This window comes from Simochromis diagramma, unplaced genomic scaffold, assembly GCF_900408965.1.
Source record: "Simochromis diagramma unplaced genomic scaffold, fSimDia1.1 OVJJ01000389.1, whole genome shotgun sequence".
NCBI lineage: Eukaryota > Metazoa > Chordata > Actinopteri > Cichliformes > Cichlidae > Simochromis > Simochromis diagramma.
The window spans coordinates 709,296-723,596 of NW_024387227.1; the positions used below are offsets into that span (position 1 = coordinate 709,296).

At 39.2% G+C, this 14,301-nt stretch overlaps 1 protein-coding gene across 5 annotated transcripts in view; it reads left to right on the plus strand.

Moving 5' to 3' along the window:
- Positions 1-14,301, plus strand: part of kcnab2a (potassium voltage-gated channel, shaker-related subfamily, beta member 2 a) — a 93,237-nt gene that overhangs the window by 54,961 nt on the left and 23,975 nt on the right. Inside the window, exon 1 of one of the 5 annotated variants that reach the window (XM_040052283.1) lies at positions 1,712-2,840. The exons of the other annotated variants lie outside the window; for them this stretch is intronic. Coding sequence (XP_039908217.1) covers positions 2,629-2,840 — 212 coding nt within the window. The 5' untranslated portion in view covers positions 1,712-2,628. Of the gene's footprint in view, positions 1-1,711; positions 2,841-14,301 lie in introns of those variants that run through there. 5 annotated transcript variants of the gene reach the window in all.

Genomic DNA, 14,301 nt, shown 5'->3' on the forward strand with positions numbered 1-14,301 from the left:
ATGTGCCTGTGGCGAATTATTAAATCATAGTAACTGTGACAGGCGTGATTTATTGGATTGAACATATTTTTTGTTGGTGTATTTTTGTAACGGTTCGTAGATCCTGTTGTATTTGTTAATTAGAAAGCGTTGGTGCGTGTGGTGTCATTTTTAGTTTAGACATCTTACAGGTCTCTTAAAATGAGCATAGAAAGTTGCAGTGTAGTTTTGGTGGTGGGAGTTGGGCAGTCTGCAGAAAATGGCAGGAGGTGCAGTAAGATAAATATGATTACAGAGGATTATATTGATTCCTTTACCTTTTAAAAAACGTGGATTTCTAGAATTGAATAAGTAAAGTGTTCCCACTAACTTCCTGTGACTCTGGGAGTTTAGTCAACGTTCAGTGTACATGTAAAGGTTGAAACTGTATCTGACAGCGTAAGCTCGTGTTTCCGGCCTTTCCCAATTGTCAGTACCGTCTACATGTCACAACTCTTGGGGGTCCTCGAGTAGAGCAACGTGGATTGTGGCATCATGTTTCTACCACAGTGGTGGCAAACGCATAAACCATACCCTGTGCTAAAGCGGTGTCTTGGTGTATTCATCTGCTCTGTTAAAAATGAGCAGACATTGATGGTGAAGGGAATGTCCCCAAATCTCTTCCCTGTCACCCTGACATTGAGTATGATTAGTATTTTGTTACTAGAAGGTCCCTCCATACTTCTCACTGTCTTTGTGGCAGGAAGGAGCATTCACAGAAGGTCATTTGTAGCTTGTTTTCTCTGCTTTCTGTCCACAGTGTGAAACTTAAATCAGATTTCAGTTCAATTAGACCACCTTTTCCCCCTCAGGGCTCTATTTAAGTCTAGTAGACCAAAAGGTCGCCAATCTAAGAATAGAGCTGTCAGTTAGCAGCAGCCTGTTTGCTGGATTCCTTTGATGGAGGGTTTCTTCGTTGACTGCTTCACTATACGTGTCTGCTACTGATGGCATCTCTTTTAATTATCTCCTTGGCACACTCGCTGATCCACTCAGATAAGCTTCAGTATTATATTACTGAGAGTGTGCTTCTCATCTACTGTCTCACCAAGCTGCAGTCAATGTGCTGTTTACTTTTCAACCTCCAACCATTATCGTGTTTCTACTGTTCACTCTTGCATGTTCCTCCTCCGTTCACCTGAGTTTGCCTGTTACTGTTAATCAGATCAGTTTCTAATACGTGGTGAATATAGATGAATTGCTGACGTTTTGTTGTACTTAATCAGTTCATTCTTGATCAAGCTGAATTTGCTCGGTTGAAATCGAAGAAGTTACAGCAGTACACGGCTATGTGCGTCACATGCCTGTCTTTAACATATATTGTCATAGATAAAGTTGCATAATGAATGTTTCATGGGCAGTTGAACAGACCCACGTGAGAAACCCCTTTTCTGGGGCCATAGGCAATGCACAGTCTTGAGCATTCATCCTTCCTTTTTTTCTCCTGACAGAATAACTAAATGAAATCACACTGCAGGGCAACAGACGACAGATAGAAAGGAGCACAAAAATGCACCACCCTGTCTTTGTAGAGCTGCTGTAAACACACAAGATTTCAGTGCATTGCTCTCTCACGCTGCCGTGGCTCTCTGAATATTCCTCCTCTTAGCTTCTCTTCATATCCCTCCCACCACAGCCCCCCCCCCCCCTCGCTCGCTCGCTCTCTCTCTCGCTCTCTCTCTCTCTCCCCCCCCTCTTCCATCCATTCTCTCTCTCCCCTTCCATCTCTCTCCTGTGTGCACCGTGCTGCTTTATGCTCAGCACAGGGCATACAGATGTAAGTTTAATCCAGGCAACAGTGAGAGGTGAATATGAGGTTGCCCTTTTACTAACATGCAGTAGTATTGAGTCGAATATGCATCAGCCAGCGTAATTGCCGAGGCGGACCTAGAAGGAGAGATGAAAACCTCCTGGATCTGTGTGTCGTGTTTTATTCTTTCAATCTCTCTGTGTGGATCTACGCGTTGCCACTCTTAAAGCTTGGCACCAAGAGGTGCAATCTTTAGCACTAAGCTCAGTTTTAAAAAGGAAATTCTAAGACTCTGAATCTGCCTGCAAGCTTCTGATTAATAGAAAAAGCAAGAAGAAGACACCCGAGACAATCGAGGAAAAACTTAGTGGAGAATCAGCGTTTTTCTTTCTTTCTTTTTTTTCTTTCTTTTTTTTTTTTTTGTTAATTTTATTATTACTTTAAAAGAAATTGTTGCTTTATCCACTGCATTGTGTCAGACTTGAGTTTCATGTCTAAAGTCTGCAGTGACTGCAGGTTTCTATAATGTTTTGCTTGAATTTGGACTTCGTTTGGCAGGACTTTATTTTCACCTGATCAGCAATCCATCACCATTTCACACATTTCCTTTGCCCTCCCACCTCTTGTACCTTTTGCTTTTGTTTTTTTCTGCAACATTTTGTGCTGGACAGTCACTCGAGAGACTGGGCAGTGATTTCTTGCAGAGGCGCAGTGTGAAGCTCGATTCTTGCGAGTGAACAGTCTCACATTCCCAAGAGGATCCTTGGGCTCTGCACCTCTTGGTGTTTTCCTCTCCTTATTCATAAAGAGGAGAGTTTAATTAGGGAATCTGCAGTTGGGACAGTCGGCCAGAAGCCACAATGCAGGTGTCATTAGTGTGCACGGATCATCGTGGAGGGGTAAGCCGCAACACGGAGGACCGGCTAAATCGACAGAATGCCAACAGCCCCAGCACAGGCACCCGCAGCAAGTTCAGAGCAGTGGCGATGGTGGCTCGGAGTCTTGGACAACTCTCTGTGCAGAGTGTGCCTTCCTCCAGCGAGCAAAGTGTGAAGACTGGCATGAAGTATAGGTAGGGCATGTCTTAACAGATTTGCATCTGGCTAAATACCAAAACTTCAAGACATTCAGTATTTAAATTGCCACATTCAATCAAAGCAGATTTTGAATGATGGTGGCTGTCAAATTCTGGGACTCCACCAAGACTACTTCACCAAAAATGGATGTATTGTTTTCCCCTTTGATGTGCTAATTAGATTTTGTTATTCCTTTCCGATTGATGACACCTGCCATGAGTAAGTTATCAAAATCAGTTATTTAAATTTACCCAAAACTTTAACTATTGAGCAATGAAGAAAGATTGTAGTTTTAACTGATTTTATTTCTATTTAAGATATACTGGAATACTCCCTCTGTAGTTAGTTAATAGTACTTTCTAGTATTATCTCTAGTGCACTACTTAATACTTAAAACTACTTAAAACAATAATATGGTAGTTCCATAAGTATCACTGCAGATTGCTTTTAACTTGGTGTAACTAGGTTGATTGTATTTCAATTCCCAAACTAAATAAACTGATGCCAGTTGTCAATCGTTATGGAAAGAGCATGCTAATGGAAATTGCCATTGAAATCATTGAAAAATATTAACACGTTGCACTTTGGGTTCTGCCTGCAACATTATAAATGTTAATAAATTACTACATTGAATTTTATTCCACTTCCCCAGACAGCTGATTACTGATTATGTGCTGATAAAATAGCTTCTTCTATCACTTAAGGCAAATTATTTAACCTGCGTAGTGGACATGAAGACTGATGACTGTTTGTTATCTAACACAGGACATACTTACCATTTAAGCAAAGGTTTTCCTTTGGAAATGCCTTTTAAATTAAAATGCAAATGTGTTCTACATGTGCAGTGAAACGTTCAGATTAGTCCAGCTTTGACAAAAGGGCTGAAAAAGCAGCAGAATAATAGTAAATGTGGAATTGCTTTAAATGCATATTGAAGCACTGAGGGTAAAAGAGTGAATGGCAAATTGAACCGTAGTACAGAACAAAGAATTCTGCATGCATCAGTGAGAAAAAGCAGTTCACCTTTCTTTTCAGCACCGTGAGGTGCAGCGCATCATGTACTGCAGCAATCTGGTCATTAATGCAGTGGATCCACTTTGCATAGGACAGTTGATTCAGTCTTATTTTTCAGTAATGACTCTCTCTGTATATTTTCCCACATGTGACTCAAAGATGATCAAAGGTCGATAAGCTTATTTAAAAGGCCTGCAAGAAAAAGCAAGAAAATTCAAGAGCCCTATGAAAATTTAAAGAAACATTTTATCCATTTTAAATAGCAAGTTGCTGTTTTCTGCTATATATAAGCACCGACTAATGTACTTTCTTCATGTTTGTAGCCTTGTGTTGCTAAGGTATACTTTCTCTTTTTAAATGGTTTTTTTTTGTTTTGTTTTTTTTTTTTTTTTTTTAGGTACAGTGATTAAAAATTTAGTCAACTACTTTTTTTTGACTCAAGCCACGTTTGATACGATACATGAATGTTTGATTTTTGCAGGACAATATAGGAAAGTAAACAATACCCAATCAATCAAGAACATATTTTTCAATTTTGATCATTTTATTAGTATAATCAAGCTCAAATCTAAAGGCAAGAAAAACTGAAGGTAATGTTGTGTCAGTCAGTTTACATTTTCATTAAGAAATGTGAAGTGTGATTGTTGACTGACAACATGGAGAGCTGTTTGGAGGCAACACATCTATCCTCAGTAGTGTTTTCAGAAGCCACATCACAATCCTTTGCATCTAATTTGCTAGCGGCAGCCTCGTCGTCTTGGCGTCATTATTGAGGCTAATGACAGTGAATGAGTAAAATCATTTTCAGCTCAGGGGGCCAGTGGCTGTTTGTGTTCTTGTCTTCCTCATTGTAGTCCAAACTACATAACAGGCTCAGTGTTTGTGAACCAGACCCATATCTGATGTAAACTGAAGGTAATGCAGGTCTAAATGTAGCATGAGGCTCAAAGAATCATGGACTGAGGCTATGGCATAGTGTTTGTGGTTTTGTTTTGAAGAGATGCGACTGAAAGGGAAGGAAGAAAGAGAGTGAAAGCAAGAAAGGGAGATTGCTAAGGTTAATGCTTGTGTAGGCCCTTTGCCCACGAGGAAGTACAGTTGGCTGGAGTGATCTGTGCTCATGTCACTTTGAAACATGCCTCTTGGAGGTGAAGCTTGCAAGCCCTTTAACATGGCCTTGCATTTTGCTTTTTATCCTTAAGCATTTTCTCGTCTCTGTTAAAGGAAGATTGAATTTTTCATTATGCCGATTTGACAGCTGAAGAGGTTGGTGGTTTTATAACTGTGGCCCAAAAAGAATACAGTTAAAGCTGCCTTATCCACCCAAGAAAACTTCCCCGAATATCCTCACTGCAGAATAGCAGTGTGAAATTCACATTAGCTTCATTTGCATGCTGTCCTCTCGTTTCCTTGAATGGCAACTTTGGACCAAGACTGTATTTGTTTGTGGGCAGGGATGCAGGTTGAGGAGTGACCTCTCCCCACAAGGCCAAGAAAATCATCAAAGTGAGCGTCTCCTTCCTCCGGGATGGAGGGATTGCAGCGGTTTTATTGTGCTGCCTGTAGTTCTGAAATGAGACACTTTGTCTGTCTGGTTAAAATAATCAGGCGGGACTGTGAGAGCCTGCACCTCTTCTAAGGAATGATTAAATGCCTTCAGTCAGGACTGAATTAATGACGCACACAAAATGGCTTGTGATTATGTAAAGTAGTTCTTCTCAAGGAATGGAAGAATATCTGTGAGACTGGGCAGGCAGTGCAGGTGGAGAGTCAATCCCATAAGATCCCTGCCATTCACAGTCCACTATCAGCTCCTCACTCAGTCACCCAAACCCTGGCTGACTCGCCTTCAAAAGAGATAGTTTTACATCCCACTATGTTGCAAATAAACTGCTGCAAAGTAATGCTGAGGTAAATAGGTTTCTGAACGTATCGCTTTTCCGCTGGGCTGCCATTTTTGTGCTTTGTGCAGTCAAACTGTAAGAATTCATCTTAAACCGTTGCGCTCTAGAGAGATATATTTCTAAGCATGCTCTTTGTTCTTTGCCACAGTCCGCATCAGCTACAAAACACTTATGCTGTGTTGCACTCGGTGTCGTTTACTGCAGAGGCCATGTAAATCGGAGCTGACTCATCTCCTCCCCTGGTGTAAATCTACAAGTAATTCGCCTTAGCCCAAACTGTCAGTAGGATTCCTCGCACGTCTGGAGGTCCACTTTTAGTTGTAAAGTTGACAGTGAATCCCAGCCAAAGTAAATAACTACTGGCAGTGTTGTGTAAGCGAATGGCATTTAAATCCCACAATTGCGTTGTGTGAAATTGTCATTATCGATAATGGAAAAAAGAAAAAGCTTGGAGCCTGGAAGCCTGGGGGTGTCTTTGTTTAGTGCACCTTGAAGTCACTTAATGTAGCAGATGGCAGAGATACTGTTACAAAAAGCGAAATGTGAGTCGAGTGTCAATTTTCCGAGTTCTGAAAATGAAACATTTACACACTAATTATCACCATACAGCTTTAATGTTATTAGCCGTGACTGTAAGATAGGAGATGCATCCGCGGTGCTCGTTTCTGGCAACATTTTAGTCTGTGTAAGGATTTGGGTTTTTTTTTTTTTTTTTTTTTTTTTAAAGAATAATGAGTATGAGTGTTTCTTTTTTCCACTATTTCACTACACAAATACCACACCATGCATCGCTACGGCTCGGGTGACAAAAGCTGTGGGTGTGAGATTTGGGGCGTCGTGAGTGTGGGAGCCTGCTGGGACGTTTTCCTGCCTTCTGAGGGCTCTCGTCATCAGGGAACCAGCTTTCCACAGCCTGCACTCCCCCTTAAAATATGAATCATAAATAAGCCGTGGTGGTTGAACAGAACAAACATGCAGCAGTACAGTTTGGCTACTCTGAAGTAAATACTATGCATAATCCACAGTACAGATTCGAGGCCACAGTAGCCACTTAGGTACCATCTTAAATGTGTACAGAACATTCGCCATCTGTTTGCTCTGGGCATGTGGGGAGAAACTGCCAAAGAGTGGCATGGTTCATTTATTGATGTACTCTCACATTTCAGTGTATGTACCAAGGTTTTGACTGTATCGGTGCACAGGAGAGTGAGTAAGCTTGGGCAGTGGGGGGTTTGTTGTAAGATATTTAGCCTATGTATCTGTAAGCGTGTCTTCATGTAAGCTGCTCTTTATTTGCCTCACTGATAGAGTTTAATTAGAGCCTCTGTGTGCGTGTCCTAGCTCCACTCATTTTTCTCTGCATGTTATTTTCATAAATGCACTAGAAATAGCTTAGATTTATTAATTCTGGTGTACACTGCCAAGAAGAGGTAGTGTGCAACAGAATAGATTAGCATTAAAGTGTGGATGTCTTCTACTGTTTTCCTGAAGTATGTTTGCAGTGATTTTTATAACTCCTTTCATTGTATTTTTTTTTTTTTTTTTTTAGCCTGAAAGGTTAAGCATAACTGTAGGGCATAGTATAATACAGATTTAGTAAAAAGTGTGATTATGTTCAGTATGTACAGTACATAGTGTTTTTAAGATTATAGATTAGCTTCCACAGCTGGCTGTTAGTGTGGATACAGTAAGGAGAAGGTTTATATTTCCAAATTAAAAATCAACGGACTTGCCGTGGCAGTGAAACTGCATTTAATCTTGTGTTCTGGATTAGAAACATTTGAACTGCATCTTATGTAATATGTAAAAAACACCAACCAACCAAACAAAAGTATTTCAAATATGAGGATCCAGTACAGCACAAGGCTAGAGCTTTAGCTTACCCAGCATGATGCTTAGTCATGTGTATTATGAATATTTAACCTCAACATTTTTTTAATTAGCCAGATGGTATGTGCCTGCTCCTAATTGACAGAGCACCCAGTGTAATCTCCTTCTTATCAGCAACATCTTTTACCAGCCTGTTTTTAAAACCTCTGATTACAGTTTGACAGTCATTTGTTTACATTAATGATTCATCTCTTTTGCTTCTGTAAAATGTCAAATTTGTGAAAAATATGTCAGTTTTCCACATTTAAAACCCGAACGTATTCAGTTTACAGTCATATACAAGTGACATTTAAAAAATGAGCCATTGTTACAAAGAAAACCATCATATTTATCTTTATATGCTCACTTTGAGTCAGATGTCAGTGGCACAATTCAGAAAAAAACATTTGTGGCACAGTTTGACTTCCTCTTGTGTGGAAACTGATTAGACCTGCGTGCTAATTTTTGGAATACAGATGTTTATTCTGCCTGTTCAAAAACTTGTTTAAAACTACAAATTATGTAATTATTTATTAATTAAATGTCAAACTTTATTCATGTTTGATTTCTCTGAGAAGTCAGAAATTAATCAAGCATAATGTTCAACCTCTAAAATTAATGTTTCTGTTCAGGAATGCAAGGAAATTAATGCAATTTGGCATCCTAATTAAAACATAATATTGTTTTTCCTTTTTTTCCCTCTTGCTCTTATGGAAAATGGTAAATGTGAAAATTCTTGGATAACAACAATAATTATATTTTAGCATTAAAGATGTAATTTAAAGTTGAAGACCTTGTGCATACTGGTAGATTAACCATTACAGTAACATAAAAAGTGATTTTGGTCACTACATTACTGTTAATTGTGTGTTAAATGGGTGGTGGTCTAATAAATTTGTTAAGCACCATATGTTATAATGTTTGAAAAAATTACTGTGGGTTACAGGCCAGTTTGGCACCCAGATTCATTTGTCCACAAGTTGTTGTTGAAACACTTATAGCTCCAAAATGTATGTCATTCAGCATTGTTGGTGCCTTCACAGATGTTCAAGTTAACTATGCCAAATGCATTAATGAACCCCTGCTCATTAATGGTTGCTGTTTTCTAACTATGCATTATAGTTAGAATACATAATTTAAAGCAAATATTAATAATATTTTGATCAAATGCTTTCCACCTGTTGAGTTTTGCATTTGATGACACATTGACAAACTTTGTTCACAGATAATGGGTTTCAGAGTGATTCCTGAGCCAAAGTAGTGATTTCCAATGCAGATTGTCAGTTTTAATGCAGTGCCAGCTGAATTTGCATTTACACTTTTCAACTCCTCGAGAAACAGTGTTGTAGCTGCAACAACAGAATTTAGGCTTTTAGTTCTCAAAACGGGACCGATTGTCTGTGAGACATCTTTTAATCATAGATTTATCAAATAATCGTTGTAGGTGTGTTTGTGATTTAATCTTATGTTAAGTTGAGAAGTTATTACTTTTAACATATGTTAAAATGTTAAATTCGGGGATGGCTCAAAGGCCGATACTGCTACACTTGAGTATCTGGTGATACCTAATACCATTGTTTCCCCTCTCTTAAACAACGAATCTGTTAATAATGCATTTGTCAATGACTGAGCTCACATATCAGCTGTGAAACCAATCATGGCAACTTTTTCCAAGGATCAGCTGTGATTAAGGAGACTTTTGTTACTCGTCTACACTATGCTGTAATTTGGGATAATGGGTTGTTTTGGATTATGCTTTTTCTTCACTGATATCTAATCCCAGAATCGCAGCTGGTATCAGACCAAGATTGGTTCTGAGTACAGCTTAGTATGATATTAAAAACACAGTATACAGTATGAACCATTGCTTGGACTTGGAATACCCTGCAGGTTCTGCTAAGCTCCCATTTGCTACTCTCCAGCACAAAGCAGAAGAGTTTCCATTCCTGTAGGCACGGGCAGATTTATCCCCAGACAAGAACCTCTGAAAATGCCTGAGTTGGATGAAAACAAATTCAGCCTTGGGAAAACCCTGTGAGCCAACAATCTGTTTAGGTCCAAGAAGAAAATAAACTGCCATTGACAGCTGTCTTAAAGTGCTTCACTGCCACTGGCTCTGTGTTTTTGGCTGTGGTGTGTAGATGTTTTCTATGCACAATATTAAATCAAATTTGACATCTTCTCAGGCTGCTGACAAACACGGCACTACAAGCAAACAGAATACAGTGTTAAACAGAATACATTCAACAAAGGAAGTTAACTCCATAAAAATGGCATAATATAATAAAATTGCAGCTTCAACCTAAAAACAAATTGCATTTTTGACAGCTGGAGGAAACCCCGTGTTGGTTGCAGTTAATGTCATAAATCTTCTTTTATTTTCTTGAGAACACACTAATTTTGCCTTGGCTACACGCATGGATAGTAAATACTCAAGTATTGCACCACTCATTGTACTGTTGTATGAAGACTTAAATTTATATTTAGCTGGCACATCTGTCCTGACCTGTTGTATATGTGTTTTGCATGTAGATGGAAGGATACCCATATGGAAAAGATATATATAAATCTTATAAAGTTTGTATCTGTCTTGTGTGAAACTTGTATGAAAAGCATACAAGAGTGAAAACAGATATAAGATCCCTTGAAAAATTATATAATGAAACTTGTATGTTTTGGATACTTACTAAAACAATGTATGAAAGTAATGAGAAAGTGGCCACTTTCATGAGTAAATCACATATAAGTTTTTACTATTTCTTTTCCATATGGGTATGCTTACGGTAAGGTGGTTATTAAAAAGTTACGTGATAGAGTGATAGGTCAAAGATTGAGATTTGTAACGTAGATCTCTACTGTTGTCTGCTTCATGGTGTCTATATTTAAAAAATGTGCATGCTTTTAGAAAGCGTGGGGAAATTGAGTGCTGTGCTAAGCTTTTTAGCTTCATTATAAGAGACACCTACGAGAAGTTTGATGTTGATTTTCTCATTTTTCTTTTAGATCAAAAATAGATTTAGCATATTGGCTAAAATGTCAGAATATTTATGTTAATTACCTTTTTTTTTTCTCTTTTTTTTCAATCCACTCGCCTGCAGTCAAAACTCTCCCTCACAAATCCATCTTTGGCTTTTTTCTGGAGCAACACTGTTTTTTTTGTTTTGTTTCAAGAAAGGTCATCCTGCTAGCAGCAATGAACAAATCCTCAGGGTGTAGGAAGTGCACAACAAAGGACTGAACATTTTCATGTTTCATACCAGTAAGGTGAATCCTGAGGTAATTTGATAATTAGGCTTAACATGCTGTATACTTCAGCTCATACAAAGCAGATAATGGTAGAGTTAATTTTTTGGCAAACCAAAGTCCTCCATCCTGTTCCTCTCTTTGTTTATTACCTGCACGTGCAACCGAAACCACTGTGGTGCAGTGGTTAACAGTGCTGCATAACAGGTTATGGGTTCTCTCCAGTTACTCTAGCTTCCTCCAAAGATATGGTTTGACTGATGATTCTAAATTGGCCGTATGTATGAGGGTGAATGCTTCTCTGTAGCTGTTGGGCCTGCAACAGACTGGCAACCCGTCCAGGGTGTATCCTGACTCTCACCCTGTGAGATCTAGGAACCCTGAATTAGATAAGGTTGCTCAGGTTTGCGATAGTTTGCTATGTTAGCATCTCTGCATATGACAGTTTTGACTTAGATGTTTCTTGCACACAATTGCTACGCAAACAAAGGTTTGGCTACCTTGCACCATCCTCATCCTCCAATTGTATTTGCAGACGACACATGTCTCGCCTGGTGGTGAAGTAGATGAGGGAGAGCCATTTTACATGTATAGAAAGGGAAATGAATGAGTTACGGTAAGAGTTTGTTTTTTCTTTTTTGTTTTTTAAAAAAGGTCCACTTATGGCCAACATACATGGTAGGTTAAAGCATTTGTTATTCTTTGTTGTTTTGACTGTTACAGTTCATTGGTGTGTCTCTCAGCAGCAGCAGTAATAGTTGGGCCCAGACAGTGCGTATTATTGAAGGTGGATAACGCTACCTTAATGAATACACGTAGGTACAAGTGTGAGTCATGCAAATTTACACTAGTAGACTAGTGGAATCCATGAATAAAAATATGCAGTTGCAAATGAGCGTAATGAGTGCCCTTAAAGCCCCCCCTTCCTCCCTCCAATTGTCACATAGATTTGAATGGAGGAGAAAAACCACCTGCAGCCAGTGCGAGCTGGTGGCATTCAGTGTGTGCTTTCTTTTGAAGTTGAAGCCACAGATGAGGTTGTATTAATAGTTCTGCGCAGTTGGCATAGCTCTCAACACATTCATCTTTGCAGCTCTGTGACCTTGTTTCCTCATTCATCACTCTGTCCTGTCCGCTGACTTTAGCGCTCTCAGCTCCACACAGTTTGCTCTTTATCACGCAATAAATTGATGAAGATCTAATTTTTCTCTCTCAGTGACTCTCAACTATGCTTGTAAATCTAAAGCACACAGTTACAGTAGGATCCATGCATTAAATAAGAATTGTATGTGTTGTACCACATTATCATATCAGTACATCAATATGTAGAGCTCATTAACAACTCAAATCTTGAGAATTGTGTTTTTGATCAGTTTCTTTTAAGGCAGTGGAGTTCTCTGCCTGATCTCTTGCTGATTTAATTGGTAAATGGTCTCCTGGCTAACTGGGTTTAGCAGAACTAATCTGGGATCAAGTGTTTCACATAGTTTGACTGCTTTGTGGAGGGCAGATGGGATGCATACACATACGCACGTAAAAACAGTGAGCAGTGGAGAGGGCCAAAAATAGCACAGCCTTTTTTCTTTCTTGTTGGTAGGGGGCTGTTTAGCCAACGTAAACAAGAAAAATACTGCAAAGACTCTTAATAAGGCAGAAAAAAACTAGCTAGCATCATAGCTGTGTGAGAAATCGTTGTGCGTTGAATCTGGAGATTCTGCTGAGATTAATTTCTGATATTGGATGCCACCAGCTCTACTTTTTACTCACCCAAGTTTTCCCTTTGATTTCGTTATGCAATTTTCCCACCTTAGATCAGCTCTAACAGTGGTGAGCAGTGTGAGCAGATGTATTATTGGGTAAGAGTACAGCTTGTTTTCATAGTATGTTTTGTAATATTCTGTATCTCATGAAGGCGAAACAGTACAGGACTTAGTCTTAGTCTGAGCAGGATAACCCATAAACTGGCACCACAGTGTTGCAGGATGTGCTGGAACAAATCAAATCTGTGGCATTTACAAAGCACAACTTACAGGACTTGGGTCTGCATCTGCATCTTGGTTGCCAGATAACACAGGGCACCTTTAGAGGCTTCTGCAGAGCTAGGAGATGTTTTACTACATACAAAGGACAAATAGGCAGGGGGTGGACTTAATGTTTTGTTTCATCAGTGTATATGGCTGATATGATGTTATCAAATCTGACTTTAAAAGGCCTAAGGGTTGCATGCCCTGCTCAGTATCGCAGGACATCTCTGTCTGTAGTGTCAGCTTAATTCTTAAGCTGATAGATGCCACTGCATAACATGTTAAATAATATTGATGTATAAAATTGTATTAATTGCCCCCGTGGGACCTCTAGAAAACTTGTGTTCAGGGAAATTATTAGATGGGACTGTGTTATTTATGGGAAGTTACCCATTTAAGCCTTGGCAGATAGAAAATGTGTGACTCCTTTTGACAAGCAAAGCTACAGTAACGTGACAGATAATTATTTTTTTATTTATTTAATTCATGCAATGAACACACAAAATAAGATGGTGCTATTGGAAGCCATAGTGTCTGCTGCTTGTTTTGTGATTGAAGATGTTTTTTTTTTTTTCAGCTATATTTTTGTTGTGTTGCTGTGTAGTGAGTCAGTAATCTGCTAATTACTATTTAAATAATTAATACACAACAAAAAGAGTCAGGGGTGGTCCAGGAGATTTCTCTGACTTAAAATTAACCTATAAATTGAAAGGAAAAATATCTGCAGTGATTAACATTCTCATCCAGGTTTTGTATCACGCTAAAGTGTTGTGTAACACGTGTGTAAACAAACCCTGAACAGACTCCAGGCCCTGTTTAATCACACAAAGTGTGACACAGTGAAAAACCTTCCCCTTTCCACTTGGGCTTTGCGCATACTTCACATCTGTCCGATTCAGTGGGTCCTTTCTGGCTTTGTCCGTGTGGCTACAGTGTTGTTACTGTCCTGTACTGCACCTGTCTCCCTCATTATTGAGGAGGCTGTGAGATGGATGACTTTACTGCTGCGGTTCATGTATGCTGAGGCTCAGCAGGAACTTGACTCCTGCGTACCTGCAGGCCCTGGTGGAGGATTGTTGCCGAAATGCACAATGCAGTATTCAAGGCCACTCCAGTAAAATATTGAAGAGGAACAGTGTGCTGACAAAGGTACATCCTAACAATGACAATGATGGAACGGTTATTCTTTTACTCCTCTCTTTTTGTACATTCACATCCACTGTGCAGTATTCATGTTTTAGCGTGCTCATGTGACAGTTAAGACAGAAAACTTTGCTTTGTAATACGCTTTAATGCACCTGATGGAAATGTTTACTTTGCATCTCATTTTCTTAATATAGTTGTGAACTCTAAAATCATTAAATACTCTGGAGCAAACATGCTCCACTGACAGTTTCAGTCAG